Source organism: Atta colombica, unplaced genomic scaffold (genome assembly GCF_001594045.1).
Source record: "Atta colombica isolate Treedump-2 unplaced genomic scaffold, Acol1.0 scaffold58, whole genome shotgun sequence".
NCBI lineage: Eukaryota > Metazoa > Arthropoda > Insecta > Hymenoptera > Formicidae > Atta > Atta colombica.
This window is the reverse complement of record NW_017259548.1, coordinates 1,109,406-1,125,371: the sequence shown is the minus strand read 5'-3', so window position 1 is coordinate 1,125,371 and position 15,966 is coordinate 1,109,406. Positions and strand designations below refer to the sequence as shown.

At 36.7% G+C, this 15,966-nt stretch overlaps 2 protein-coding genes across 3 annotated transcripts in view; one reads left to right on the top strand and one right to left on the bottom strand.

Annotated features, from left to right (window-relative positions):
- The window catches only part of LOC108692080 (prolyl 4-hydroxylase subunit alpha-2), a 104,687-nt gene that overhangs the window by 1,527 nt on the left and 87,194 nt on the right, over positions 1-15,966 (bottom strand). For both annotated transcript variants that reach the window (XM_018200195.1, XM_018200194.1), the window contains exons 3-9: positions 2,496-2,818; positions 1,675-1,842; positions 1,376-1,548; positions 780-1,046; positions 423-647; positions 269-334; positions 33-198 (exon numbers count right to left, since the gene is read on the bottom strand). In XM_018200195.1, the coding sequence (XP_018055684.1) occupies positions 33-198; positions 269-334; positions 423-647; positions 780-1,046; positions 1,376-1,548; positions 1,675-1,842; positions 2,496-2,818 (1,388 nt within the window). The remainder of the gene's footprint in view (positions 1-32; positions 199-268; positions 335-422; positions 648-779; positions 1,047-1,375; positions 1,549-1,674; positions 1,843-2,495; positions 2,819-15,966) is intronic.
- On the top strand, positions 10,529-15,849 carry LOC108692079 (probable helicase with zinc finger domain). Its single transcript, XM_018200193.1, has 6 exons — positions 10,529-10,970; positions 11,823-12,487; positions 13,117-13,806; positions 13,898-14,413; positions 14,728-15,005; positions 15,079-15,849. Exons 1-6 carry the CDS (start codon positions 10,745-10,747, stop codon positions 15,431-15,433), a joined length of 2,730 nt encoding a protein of 909 aa, XP_018055682.1. The 5' UTR covers positions 10,529-10,744; the 3' UTR covers positions 15,434-15,849.

Genomic DNA, 15,966 nt, shown 5'->3' with positions numbered 1-15,966 from the left:
TATTAAACTTTAAGAACATTTTAACAACGTACCCCACTTCGATCCTGTAAGTACCGGGCAAGCCGCGTGTCTAGTTTTAAAATCTCCCTCACCATTAGGCTTTAGATTATGCCAAAATGCCGCGCTACCCTTTCTCGGCCAAAGTGATATGTTTATAGCGGTAAATACGGTACCGCCTCCTTGCTCGACATCGCTCATCTGTAGATAATGAGACAATGTTACATCGTCCCGAGCTATCAGCATGCAACAAACTAGAATTTAAACTTACGTAATACAGAACTGTTGCAATTCTGTTGCCAGTTCCGAGGCTCTTGAATGCATTCGTCTCTTCTTTCTGTAAACGTAAAGTGGATCGAGTTAATTAAGAGATGGCAAATAACTGCAGAAGGGCAAACTTTGATTGGTCCTTATCGTAAATTTACCCTCGCAAAGTCGAAATGTGGCTCGTAGTGACCACCGATGCCATAATTAACAACTTGAAGTTCCTCTGCCGTCTCTACAGACATACTTGTCATGTGCTCCACGCGTTTACTCACCGCCGCTACGTGCTTATGCTCGTGTTCCTGGAGCCACGCGCTCTTACTGATTCTGTAATTTGCTATCTCTAAGGCACCAGTCTTGTAATTCTGCACCGTGGCGCGCTTAAACTGCAACACGTAATTGCCATTATCTTCAGGAATTCCTGTAATTTCGCGGCGCGCGGAAACAGGCGGTGTACACGGCGTCTCAGAGGAGATGTTCTCAGCGGATGATAATTTCTGATAAACGCAATTATTTACCCTAGGCTGAGCCATTCGCTTGATCGTCTCGATTTCCTCATCGTAGATCACGTTGTGATAAACAACTATCCTCGGATCTAAATACGCTTCCTCCTCCTTGAATGGCGCGATCTTCAGAAAGGGAATTCCACGGTCGACGTAACGGCACTTAAGATTCTTCTCCACCTCCGGCGGAATAGATACTTCGCCGCGACAAAGCATCTCGTACCTCTCCCTCTCTGTCATTTCCTCCCACGTTTTCACCCTTTCCTCGGCGACAGTGAAGTTCTGTAAGTGCGATAATGAACTTTATGGACGCTTGCGGAAAACTGAGAGATTGCACACCGAGATTTTACATCATCAAAAATAATGGCTCACGAAAAGTTCTTTGTTGTTTAACGCTATCTTTCGCGCTAATTGCAAGATAAATAGGTAAATGACAAATTAATTCGCTATAGTAAATCCAATTATTTAAAATATATCCATTCCTCTCTCTCCCTCTCTCTCTCTCTCTCTCTCTCTCTCTCTCTCTCTCTCTCTCTCTCCCGTTATTTTCATTTAGATTACATTTCCATTCTCTTAATCAGCCTAAATGGCTGATCTTAATCATGATTTACCTGCTCAGGAATCGCAGTATCATCCTTCCCATCCTCGCCTCGTTTCTTTTTTGACTGACTCGCTTTGCTTTGGATCTCTTTTTGATAATACGCGCGGTTTCCCAATGCTCTCTCGTGTGTCGGCACCAATTCGAGCAGCTCGTTCGTCATACTCAAAGCACGGGCGACGTTACCTAGTTGGCAATAAAGATGGAATAACATTTTATGTATTTGAAATGTACTGCCAAAAGAGTAGGCTTTCAGAAATTTTCTCGTGTCCTTCGCGATATGACATGCATAATATAATTTACTGTCAAAACCTTGCATGTACGTTGAAAAGGCCAAGTATTCCAGGATGTCAGGCTTGGAAGTGGTGGTGGCATTCTGTTCTTCTTGCAAGCGGTCCATAGCCTCTTGCATCCACAAAACCGTGTGATAGTAATCGCGATTGTGATAAGATTGCCGGCCCAGTTCGAAGCAATCGCTTGCTGAAACGTGAAATTATCGCACGTATATAACAAAGGTGAAAAATAAAGAGAATTATTTATATTACAGGCACGAGAACGCATATATACAATCGGCGTTTCGTTGAATCTTCTTTTTCCGCGAGGCAATCTGGATTGTATTCCATTGAATTTCTTTCTGCTCGCAGTAAAGAGCACACGGAAGCGCAAGTGTGGCATATACTGATAGCGAGAAAAGTGAGTTCATTAATTAATTTTCTTTTTACAAACCGCAAAGCACGCTTTTCATATTTTTTTACACGTAAAATTCTCCGACTCTCGTCTATTATATGCCTTTTTTCATACCGACAAAAACGACATATGATACAATTTATTCTTATACCAGATTCTTTGTGCTACAATGAACTCGCTCTTCTCGTTAAATTTGCCATCACGTTAGGGAAAATATGGCCTTTCGCAACAGTTTCGTGAACGTTCGTATAGAAATTTTAATTAAATTCCCCGAGACAGAGGAATCGGGCACGTACTATGTTTTCCGTACTATGTTAAATAATTTCTTCAGATACAGGTTGATATTTACTTTCGATTGAAAGAATCGTTTGACGTGTAAGGATTCCGAAATATCTGTAACATAAATTGAGTCATATAGTTTATACAAGGAGAGATGTCATTCGTACCAGTCAATCCGGTGCTGTATTGCACTCCATTCAAGACACCCCTCGCAACTTGTGCGGTTTCAAGCTTGTACGTGTCCTGCAGCCTCATCAAAGCGACTGCGGCCCCATTCAGGTCCTCGTCGGTTGGGAATTTTAGATCGCTCCTGGAATTCGTGATGTTTGCGACGAAGGACTTGCCAACGTCCTCGGTTATCAGTTCCTCCACCTTTTTCCAATCGGTGGTCAGCCGTTTCACCAGCAGATAAGCATTTATAGGATTCGATAGATACTGCTGAATGTTCCTGGACGCTTCCTCGTGTTCTCTCGCATAACCCTCCACGTTCCTGAAAGGAAACATTTTCCATTAGCCGGAAAAAGTCGCGGGAAAAAAATTTAATTAACTCTTTAGCCATTCGTTTTATTTGAATTTAAAAAACAATTCACATAAGACAGAAGTGTAAATAAAACATGTAAAAGATTCACATGTGTGTAACTTTCGCACAGATGCGATTGGACATTACACATTTCTATATTATATTTATATAATATAATATAATAATATAATATAAAATTATATTTCTATATTATATAAATATAAGAAATACAAAAATAATTACTTTCATTTAAGTTTAAAATTTCTCAAAAATAAATTCTTTTATTAATCTATTATAAAAGAAAAAAAAATTGATTTTAATGATTCATAAATATATTTAAATATCAAACTGGACTTATAAAATTTCTATTAAATTATTAATGCTAAAAGCGTTAGATAGAATAACCGACGGAATCAAAAATCATCGATATTATCTGTCCTACTGCTGTTTATAGCTGCGGGACAATGAAATCTAGATTTAATTGAATTGTTTGCGTGGGATCTAATAACATAGTGGAATTTATTAAGCAGTGTTTGAAAGCTTCCTAGATTATCCAGCCGGTCTCTTTTTGCACAATTCGTGTAATATTAATGTCATAACGCATGATTTTCAATTGAATTGGTCTTCAAACAGCGAATTCAATCCACGAACAGAAATCAGAGATAATCTCGCATGCTCTTTGACAACTTTAATTAATTCACGCTATAGTCATCAGTTTTTTTCGAAATCAACTCGCTTTGTTCCGTTTAATTTTCTATGACCATCGAATTTTCTGTATAGAGGCCTTTAATATTTCAACAGTTTTACCGAATGAAGCAAAAAATTTAGTTTCAAATTGACTTTTAAAAATCATAGATGAGAGAAAAGACATTTTATAATCGTAATCGATTGGACAGAACGAAAATGAGACCAAACGCAGCGAAGATGAGATGACAAAATCGATTTAGACAGAAGCTTAAGCTTTATCTTATCGCTGAATCGGTCAGATAAAAAAATATTATCATTCCGCTTAAAGAATTCCACTTTCCAATTAATGGCAGGGTATCCGCATGACCATCAAGTAATTTGAAGTCGCGCGAACGAAAGAAGAATAAGAAAGAGGAATAAGAAAAAGAGAAAGGTGATGATAACTTTTCTTATCACCGCGAAAAGGGGAGTGAGGTGGAACATACCGTTCCGTCGTTTCCAATTGCAATCGGGATGTGATTCTATCACGATATCAACCCCGCGGCGAACGACGAAGACGTTTCCGACACCTGGCGACACCATTGTCCTCGACGATGTCGCTCGACAACGCGGCGAGACGTCCTCTCGAGAGGAGGAGGAAGAGACGACTTATCTCGCGTCGCGAATCTCCGGAATAGACGTTCCTGTCGATTCGTTCTCGCATTTAATGTATAGCCGAGACGCGGAAGACTTTTTACGTTAAAAACTCAAAGATGGTCTTTGTCTGATCGAGACACTTCTAGCCTCTCGCTCTTGAGAAAGAAATCGTGACAAGAGCAGTATCATCGCGAGAGAAGACATAAGTCAATCCTTTCACGAATCGGGGAAACTAATGATTTTCTTTTCCTTTATAGAAATACATCAAATCGAGAGAGAGATATTTACTGCACTTTTTGTATACTTTTGTAATAATTCTCTCTACAAACGTTGCTGTAAATTAACGAGTGCAAGAAAATCATAATTAGGTTGAAATATTTTAATATTTAACGACGTCTGAAAATAATTTTGTTGGATAATTAAAATAATTACGTTAGTAATCTTAAGCATGGTGAATAATGCTGTGAAAAGTTTTGTGAACATTATAACAACCAGTTTAAATGTTCTAGATTCAACAAAATTACTTTCAGATTTATATCTAGTTAAATTTTTAGATACTTCAATAAATTCTTCCGTCGAGAATAAAGCATGGCTTCGTCGAGATATTTAATTCACAATCGTAGATCTTCAAGAAAAGAATGCTTTTGCTGTATCTAAACATTAAACTGGATCTAAATCTAAAAAAAAAAAAAAAAAAAAAATAATTTTGTTGGACTATCAAAATAATTATACATAGAATTCTCAAGCATAATAAGCAATACTGCAAAAAGTTTTGACATTCTAACAACTAGCTTGAGCCTTACATATTTATTTGATGTATGAAAATGATTTTGTTAAAAATTTAGCTAGATCTGAAATAAGTTTGTTTACTATAAAGGTTTTATAATAAAGAAACTTATTTTCAGATCTGAAATTTTTAACAAAATCGTTTTCTTTCACGTTACATTGTGGAAAAAATATTTAAAAATTTATTTGGAATATAATATTTATTTTATTGAATTAAATCTTTATTTAAATATAGCTAAATAAAATTTTATTCCTAACAAATTTTATTTCTTACAATAACATATTCATTTTACAGAAATATTTTGTTATCATAGTTCTCAATCAAATTTTCTTGCCACATATATTTACTCGCAAATATTTCGATTTTTTTCTTAATATTAATTCTTAATATTAATTCTATGTCAATTCTCACTCCATCCACAATTTCTCTTTTATGTGAAATTATCTTGATAAAAGAATTCAGCTATTATGCTGCTAAGATCACACGCAATCATGTTTCAACGATGTTCACTGCGATAAAATCACATTATTATTACAGCGAAAATTGAAACGAAGAATGCTACGTGGATCAGGATGGTCCAGCGTTAGGAGATATATGAACGATAAGAGTCATATAAATTACGGGAAATAAACGCGGCAGATGCACGTGACTTTGAACGCTTCTCTCTTTCTCTCTCTCTCTCTCTCTCTCTCTCTCTCTCTCTCTCTGTCTGTCTCTCTTTCTCCCTTTATCTCATATCTCCGCGACGTACACCTGACATTCGCAGCTGCCGCGAATTGCGAGCGGGTGCCATGTGCGTTTCGCGTTGAGTACCAATCGGTATGGTCCGAATAAATCCGGGCCGTCAATAATCAAATACGCGCATTGCGTTGCAACGTAATGGGTCTTAATCCGCTTTATGGTCTCATCTCTTAAGGGCGAAATGCATGCGCGCGCGCACGCATTATTTATGATCGCTTAGTGATCGCGGTAAATCGATAAGTATAATGAGAGTACGAGTACACGAGATGTACATATTGTCCAGCACATATTGTCCAAAGTACACGTTTGCTCTCAAGAATCGTAATAATTTTTCATTAACACTCCGTTGCTTTTTCGAGTTGGCAGTAATTGAAAGAGACTTTATGACATTTTTAAAGGGCAATTTATAATAGGATTAATACAGTGTAATAAATTGTATAAATTGTAACAAATCGATTACAGCCGAATGTAATTTCTTATAGATTACTATTTGTACTGTTAGAAAGGAACAATCGTAATCCAATCCATTGAGTTAAATAATTTTTAATTTTTTTAAATTTCCATCTGTGTCAAAATGTAAATTAATCTATTTCTGTGGTTAGTTTCAAAGTAAACGTTCATATTAATGTATGCACTTAGTAAATAATAAAGTAGAGCTATATTAATATCTTAAGACATTCATTATTAAGACAATCTTGAAATAAAAAAACGGATTATGAAAGCCTAAATTTAAGTCAAATTTAATATTTTTTCTTAAGTTTTCTTGATTTTTTCTTTAAGTTTATTTTGTTTTAGTCAAATTAACTATATATTGGGCATTGGCGACCTATAGATAATAAGATTGAAATAAATTGAGTATAACTTAACAGCGTATTATACAATATTACTCTCATTGTAAACAGTCTATTATGCTTCGATAAACTGTCGAGACAACATAAAAACGATCTTTCCATTTAGAACCGGTTGTTCAATCTTCAGATAAGCTACGTGATAATTTATTTACTGAATAAATAAAAAAGTAAAAGAATAAGAATATAAGAAAATACGAGAATAAGGATAGGTTCAGATCTAGAAAAGCAGAAAACAGAAAGCAGCAACCAATCAAAACTTGCGCTGGTAATCGCTAGTTTTGACTTTCTGTACTGCTTACTATTAGCAAGTTTTGATTGGCTGCTGCTTTTCTGTCTAAATCCACCTCAAGAAAATAAACTGAAATTTACCGAAGGAAAAACAACCCAGCCTAATTAACAATTCAATCACATCGGAATGCAAAAAAACTGAGAGCAAAGATTCCTCTTGTCAAGGAAGAGAAAAATGTACTATATTTTCCATGTGTCAAATGTGAACTATAAACGATCGTTATGTTCGATAGGATTATTCCTGAGAAATGAATGGATTATCCAAGCGATTTATCTCAAACGTACGTCGCACAATTCACCCCCATAATATTACGATCGGGGGAGAGGTATTCGTTACAGGGAGAGAACGCTTACGGCTAAATGACACGTCTCGATACGGCTTTATTAAAAACGGTGGATCGTGCGAAAGACAGGCGCGGTCCCTCTTTTCCTCTCTCTTTCTCTCTCTTCCGCTCTTTCTCTTTCGATAACGATACAGTTCTTTGTATCGCACCGCCGAGCCAATAACGAAAGCCGTCTCGTTAGCGCGATTTTTCACCCCGTTCCTCCCGAGCTGTCGTGTCAGCGCATTCTCGTAACGGCCGCGCGTCGCCGACGACAGATTTTAATTAACGATACGCGCGCACGAGACCGGCATGCCAGTGTGCACCTCGAAAAGGATGATCGGTCCCGGTTTTCCGCCTGTGTCGTGGTTTTCGCTATCATCCCTCTCTTCTCCTTTCAACGCGATTGACGTCATGCCCGTATCCCGCGGTTCGGAGACGCCGTGATATTATAAGCGGTAGAGACTTCGCAAACCTCCGCTTCTTTGATCTTGTGACGAGAGATTATTTTAACGGAACTATTATACGAGCCGAGGTTTCCTTGAATATCCTGTATGTTAATTTCTCGGAGTTCATGAGCGAGTGAAAATTCAAGAGGACGATTTTAAGACAAAGGGAGCCGCTAAGTGAGAGCACGAATTAAGGAAGGAACAAAAAAAATTCACTCCGCTCCTGGAATTTGCTTCCAGACTTTCTGCCGTCGTTCTCGCACAGAAAGAATAATTTTGCTTAAGTATCAAAAAAATTTAGCTAAATGTAGATCTAACAATAATTTTGTGGGAATATTAAAATAATTATGTAGGAAATTCAAATACATAATGCTGGAAAAATTTTGATATTCTAGCTAAATTACATGGAAAAAAAGATTGGATAAAAGATTTTTAATTGTTAAAGCAATTAAAAATTAATTTAGCAAATATCTACAGTCGTAATGTAAGTACAGACAGTTTTTTATATTAAAATAGCAAAGCCGAATTGTAGAGCCGAATAAAATTAGCGATTATATTTGTTGTAATAGTACAATAAATTTATTAATTACAATAAGTTATCAGAAAGATAACTTTCTATGAAAATCAATCCAATATAGATAGAAATTTTTTACAAATCATACTAGCTAAGATGACATATTTTTTTTGTTGTTGTAATAAAGAAAATTGTTACATTAATCATTTTCAGTGTAGCAAAAAATTAGTTGAATTAACATATTAATAATTGTTTACGAACATAATTTGTTTGTTGAACTATCTTTTTAATTATAGATGTTGTATACATATACAAAGCTATAACTTTGCTGAACCATCCAATCTATTTTTTCCGCGCACTTTAAAAATGTTATTCCACAAAATATATTATTTTGACGATATTAATAATTTCGATAAAATTATTTTCAGATCTGTATCTAGCTAAATTTTTAGATACTTCAGCAAAACCGTTTTTTCCGTGTGGAGTTTCACGTGGAAGGCAAGTCTGAGTGCGTCCATCAAAAAAATAAAGTATGTTGTTATAAAGTACGAATTCCCAATTTAAATTTGCGATTAAAGGATGTGCTTATGTACGTTGCGAATAGGATCTCTCTTAGTCTCAAACTTTAATCTCTTCTTTCTCATTTTTCATGAACATCAGGCACGCTTTATGCTGTATTTGCCGGTATCTCCGGTCAACCTCCATGATACTTCCGAGTGTGTTTTTCTTCATTCGTGTCATCCGCGCAAATGGAATAGCGTATATATGGTGCGTACACATCGGTAGAACGCGATGTGCGAAACAGTGGCGGATCTCGCATGTTTTAGGGCTCGTGTTTTGCACACGCTGACAAAACTACGAGTCGTTAAAACGAAAACACTTGCAAAAAAAAGCAAACTATACTTTGCAAACTATACTTTGTATACAATAAATATATATAATAATAAAAATATAAAAATAAATATACTAGAAATATACTGGAAATAAAAATATTTACATCATAAATACGTACGTATAAAAATATACTCGTTATATTTAGATTAGATATCATGGGAAAAACGTTTACTGGAATAATTAAAAGTTTAAATACAGATCTGAAAATAATTTCATTGTATCTAAATAATTATAATAGGAAACTCAAGCATTGAGTATATAATACTGCAAAAGTTTTGACAGTTTAATAACTAGCTTGAATGTTCTATGTAATTATTTTAATAATCCGGACAATTATAATACGAAATTAGACCAATGAGAATAAATCTAATTAAGTATAAAGAGAATTCCTATTTCGATAAAAGTGGATCTTAGTGCTTAAATATTTCAAATATTTAATATTCCATCGAAAATTTCTCTACTTAATTAATTTGATAACTTCTCTACTTGATTAAATTTAATAGTTCGATAAAATTATTTTTAGATCTAGTTAAATTTTTAGTTACTTTAGCAAAATCATTCTGTTCGTCTCGCGATATACGTTTATTAATCTTATTTTGCACAAAGTTTCCCGATTACTGCTGTCTCCATTTGTAATTTACAGTCTTGTCATCCACGTCATATACAACGGCATTCTTAAATAGTCTTGATAATTAACGCTCTTTATTATTCATCTGTCTCTAATTCCGGTCCTGCATTTGCTAAATCCACTATTGCATTGGCGCAAAGTGATCGTCAATCCCAGCCGGGAAAGGCTTTCAACCCCATTCACTTGCACGACGCGATGCAACGCGTCTCGGCTACCCTCCTTTTCAGTATTTCAACCCCTCTCGAAGAAACTCCCGCGAGAGGATAATGGCGATCGTCATTTAGTCACTTGGTCCGCGGCGTGAAGGATTTGCATGAAAATTACCGTTACGCGGAGTTCTTTTCTCTCTGCAGATGCAACTTCGTGCGGCAATAAAAAGAAAAGAAAGAAAGAAAGAAAAAAAGAGACACCTTCAGCGTCAGTTGCGACGCGACGTTCCGGGAAATTATTCATGAACTTCAATTTTAACGCGTGAAACGATTATTCTTTCAGATACCCAAGAGCGACTTCGAAATTGTTTTTTAACGCAGGGCAAAACAACGCGTTGCATGATGATATCCAGAATCCTCGTAACTTCTAGGTTACAATATTTAGTAGCATAAAGTACAATTAAATTGTAAAGCTTTTTTTATTTGAATTTTTATCAATCGTAATTTTTATCATCGCGATATGAGATATGGTAAAAACAAATCCCTGTTGCATCGATCGTACTTTGAGATTTATAACAAAGATTTCTTCCTTATCGATGATTGATAAAGATGGTAACAAACACACGCGACTCGCGCATGCGTATTGACCGGCATGGCTCGACTCGGCGGCTCGGCGCGATGCCGCGCGATGCGGCGGCGCCGACGGCGTCGTCAGTCAGAAACATTTCGCCGAACTGCGTCGAACGGAATAGTTGATTGTGATGACGAGAATATGACGGCACGTCTGTGTTTTGTCTGGCCGGTGTTTGTCTGTGTGATGCAAAAGTCCTAAACACTTTGCGCGCGCGCAAAAGAGAAAGAGAAAAGATTCGCGTGATGCCTCGTGACGATGGTTTGATGGTTCTGTGACACGAGTTCCTCGGCGAGTCGACGACCACGAGCGCCCATCATGGCGGCCGCGGAACACCAGACGAACAACAGCAAAGAAAACTTTCCATATTTCACAGACTTTCCCGAACGGATACGATGCGGATGGTTCAGGTCCAACGACCCGGACACGATCCTCACGTGCGAGCCGCTGCCCAACGTAGATGTCTATTTGTATGGTAGTGCTAACTGCAGGATCGTTGGTAAGAAAGGCAACTACGAGTGGACTTTTTCGATCTTTACGAAAGGTAAGTGAGACAAGGCTTTCTCATTATTTTGCAGGAAAGCAAAAAGTTGTCATAAGATTCGACGATATCGATACTGGCATGTTTCGTCAATAAATCATGAGTGTTGTCGATGAATCTTACATCCAACGCCACGCTGTTTTGCCGGCAAAAGATTTGTAAACGCATAAAAACACGTTTTTAAGTTAACGTTTATGTTATAACAAGGTTACCACAAGTTCTTCATTCTAAAATTCTATAATTTTCCTTGTTTTTAAAGAAAATTTCAGGATTTTTCCCTGATATGTTTAATGTTTTGAAACTTTTTGTAGTTCATTCTGATTTGAGAACTGTTATTATTTTTATATATACATATATAGTATATTTTATTGAGAGTAATTAATATATAATGTAAATTACTATTAATGTTTCTGACGTTACTTGCATTTAATTGTTAAGTGATATTTTAAAACTGTAGGTATGATATATATATATTGAATTTTTTTTAAGCCAAGAATTTTAATTTTGCAGAAAATTTTGCAAAATTTCCCTGATTTTTCTTTAATTTCTAGTTTTGTAATAATCCTATATAATACATGTATAATAATAATTTCGAAAAATCTTCAAACGACAGACCTTTCTTATCATTTCTTCTAACAGATTTTTTTGTCAGTTATGTTACAATTAACTTCTTGTTTATAATCATCAACTTGTTTCCAATTGCTTTGGTAATACATAAAACAATGCATAACAGTAGAGAAATTATATTTGCAACATCTCAGTAAGCAACACATTAATACGATTATTTAAGATTCTATTTCATCTGTTTTATTCTATTTCATCTGTTTTACTCTTACCAATCTTCGATCCCAAAAGGCGGTCAAGAGTTACAGAATGTGGCCTTGATATCCGACGATCATCGAGCCAATTTCTTCCTGAAGTCAGTGCAAAAGAAGGACGGTGTAAAAATCGGAGTGACGAATAGCCAGGAGTGGTGGCATGGTCCCTACCTGGGTGATTCTCAAGAAGATAAGAGGCAATATCTGGTGACTGTTGGATTTACTGCTAAAAAACACAGCACATATCGGCAAGATCTGGTCTTTGGCTTCCTGAATGCTCCAGTGTACCTCCAGAGGATCTGTGCAGACTACTTGCTCATCAAAGATTACGAACGGATACAGAAAGCAACAAATTATCAGCAGTCACAAATATCATTGAGATGGAAGAATCCCTACGAATTCTATTCACCCTTCATGCCGCACGCCAATCCACGAGAGACCAAACTATCGCGGATCTACCCATGTCCAGACAGGCAGAACTTTGTCCTCACTCAGAATACGTTGTCAGATAATCGATTAACGCCAAAGAATTATCGGGGTCGCATGCACGAGTTGATCACCCTCGAGGAGGTCGCACGACACGAGCAGATTTCAAGATACAACCAACTCTCGTGGTTACGTCTCATGTCGCATTACGTACTGTTCAACAGCGATGCCTCCACCATCGTTAAATACACGCCGCCGGGTGAGCTCTTCGCTCAGGTGCGATTCTTTCTGGCTTCTAGGAGACTCTCTTGCTGCTTTTTACTCCCTGTTCACTGCGCTGGCACACGATCGTGCGTGATATCTACTTATTCATTGTACGGTTTGTCACAGTTTTCTTGGGAACGCATGCATTATACATTTTTATATTACAATTATTCGCGTGTATATTTTCTAGATTCGTTTATATATATATTCGTTTATAGTCATTGGACGCATTCAGTGTTCAAACTGGTGCACATTAAAGTGATCATATATAAGTTAATGTAAAAAAACGTAAGTTTAATGTAAATACTTATATTTACATCCGTTTCTTAAAACGGATTAAATTATGAAATCTTTAATATATTTTATTTTGTGTGTGTGTGTGTGCGCGCGCGCGCGCGCGTGCTGTTAAGTGAAATTTGCATTTTATAATTGAAATATTTGTATTTTTATATACATATTAATTACTTTTACATAAATTAAATCAGTGTACAACGACTTTAATGTGCACTAGTGTACGTCCAATCAAATTCACTGTCAGTTCCCACTCAATTACGTTCACTCCCCACTTAAGATCAAATAATGATACGTCTTTTCTCTTTTGATCACTTATATCCAACGCGTGAAATTTATTGTCACCACAGATCCCACTCAGTCGGGACATCTTGGAGGATACACAGAGCGGCAGACTCCTACAGCGCAGTTGTAATAGCGTTCTACTTAAGTTATGGGGCAAGGAAACAAAGTTTAACATCTTCGAAGCTCATATTGAAGATAAAAACTCGCACTCCATACATGTGAGACTAAGCAAAGAATGTGTGGCTTGTTGGGACTTGAAGGAGCACAACGAACTCGAGGTCGAAGTACAATTCATGTTGAATCGTTTGAACTTCTGTGAATGGCACTTGGCAGTAGATAGTCTCGAGGATATGAATCTGGTGTTTCTAATGGATGAACAACACAAGACTGACAAAGAGATTGTCTATGACTTTCTACAGGTTGATTCCGGTAATCTTAGTATCCTCTCTAATCTACTATTGGACTCGCCGCTCAATCATGAACAGAAACAAGCAGTCACTGTAATAACATTGTCGATTAAAACTTCACCACCAGTCCTTTTGTTGGGACCATTCGGTACGGGAAAGACATTCACCATAGCGCACATGCTGCGTATGCTTGTACAAAATACAAACAACCGAATACTTTTGTGTACGCATAGCAACAGCGCCGCCGATCTTTACATTAAGGAATTCTTCCATATTTGGTACAATAAGGATAAAGACATAAGACTTAAGCCTGTTAGGATATATTACAAACTGCGTTCTTTGAATACGGTAGGTGAGCAACGTTATCTAATTTTTTTTCTTTTGAGTAGGAAGGAGAATCATATCTATTATTGGCGACTTGGTTATTTTCGCGATTTAGGTACATCCGACGGTGCAGAAATATTGTTTAATGGACGAACACGGTCGTTTCCGCGATCCAGTTGCAGCAGATCTTCAAGATTGTGGTCTAATAGTTACAACATTGGCAACATCCAGCTGTCTGATGAGCCTTAAATTATCACCAACTCATATAGTTATTGACGAAGCGGCTCAGGCTATGGAATGCGAGGCACTGATAGCTCTGACTTTGGCGAACCGAGAAACTCGCCTGCTTCTGGCAGGTGATCAAATGCAACTCGCACCAGAAATCTACAGCGTACTAGCGAACGAGCGAGGATTGGGCATTAGCCTTCTGGAGAGAATGTACGCGTACTATCCGCCGGAACATCCATGTCGGATACATTTATGTCAGAATTATCGCGCACACGCGGATATAATCAAATACACATCCGAAACATTTTATGACGGGATGGTTAAACCTGCTAACATGAAACTATTGAAGCATCCAGTCTTTAAACCATTGATATTTTATGCTGTTAACGGCGCGGAAGAACAGGTATACGGATTATTTCGAAATATTGAGACTAATGTAGAATAAAAGGCTTGATGCAATCTGTCGAAGAAAATCCTACGTATTTTCTGTTTAAATTATTTTGTTCGATTTACTGGATATATTTACAGATTATTGTGTATGTAGGGCATACGGAAATAAAAAAAAGATGTTCTTAGCAAATTTTTTTAATCAGATAGATTTTTTAATCAGATTTTTTTGTAAAAGATTTGACAATATAAAATGTATTGTTTTTTTGCTTAAACTCTTCAATTGACTTTAGAATAAAAGGGGCATTCAGATCGATTTCTGATTATTAGGCTACATGTTCCACGGGATATCACCATGCCACAGAGGCAGAAGAACTAGCGAATCGTGTACTAGAATTGAGAAGAGCATGGCCGACGCAACAATGGGGTCCATATAACGACGGCTCTATTGGAGTCTTGTCGTATTATCCTGAACAAGTACAACGATTGCGAATCGAATTGCGCAAGCGTTTACTTTTCGATGTGTCTGTCGAGAGGGTGTTAAACGTCCAAGGCAAACAATTCACCGCAGTTTTTATCAGTACAGTCCGAACAAGGATATCTGACAGGTATCGACTTTGCTACAAATGACACTAGCACATTTTACTTTAGAACGCTTGTACATAGTATCGATTGTTACAGATCGTCCGCCGAGGTAAAAATCAAGGATTATGGTTTTTTAACGGATCCACGCTTATTAAACACTGCGTTGACCAGAGCGAAATGTTTTGTAGCAGTGGTAGGCGATCCAGTCGCTTTGCTTACTATAGGTTGCTGCAAAGATCTTTGGAAAAAATATCTAGAAATGGCTGATTTGTATGGGATGGATCGAAAAGAATTGCAGTCGCATCTGAATCAGGTTTCGAAAATTCAAATATCGCCTTTGAATCCGCATGCAAGAGAATTTTTCCCCAGAGCACCGCCCTTGTGCTTCGTGCAGTATATTCAAGTACCAGTTTGGTATCCATTAATTTACCCTCCACAACAGCCAATGTGATGAAGCATGATGCAAATAAGAATATCGATTATTTTGGGACACGGCTGTCCATTTCACGAATTTCGAAATTACATTTCGCTGGTATTACTGTCAGCACTTCTTTCGATCGCATCGATCGCCATAAAATGAAATCTATATTGAATTTATATACGTGTGCATTGAGTCTAATTCTCATTTGTGTGATAGTATGATTGTCTATAATGTATAAAATGTGTATGTAAATTGTATGTTTGTTTATATATTAAGATGTGTATCACGAGCGTTCATGATATGAAAGTATAAATCTCTTTACTTTTTGTTGTACTACTAACAAATTATTAAGAAAAATATTAAGAATTATATACCTCGAATATATTTTGTATTAATAGTTGATTGAGTTTCTTAAAACTCTTCGTTTTATCTAGACATTTAAACAATATGGGCATAATTTCATAAACATGTAATATGTGTACAGAGCGAGAATTTCATAAATTAATTTATTATATCTAGATTTTCTTCAGATTCAACATTGTCGATTATAAGACAATATATAT

What these genes read in the sequence shown, in the direction of transcription:
- LOC108692079 (XM_018200193.1), top strand. Translation starts at nt 10,745, where the DNA reads ATGGCGGCCGCGGAACACCAGACGAACAACAGCAAAGAAAACTTTCCA. An exon ending in CGGGTGAGCTCTTCGCTCAG is followed by an intron (nt 12,488 to 13,116) that starts GTGCGATTCTTT and finishes TTGTCACCACAG; the next exon opens with ATCCCACTCAGTCGGGACAT. An exon ending in CGAACAAGGATATCTGACAG is followed by an intron (nt 15,006 to 15,078) that starts GTATCGACTTTG and finishes CGATTGTTACAG; the next exon opens with ATCGTCCGCCGAGGTAAAAA.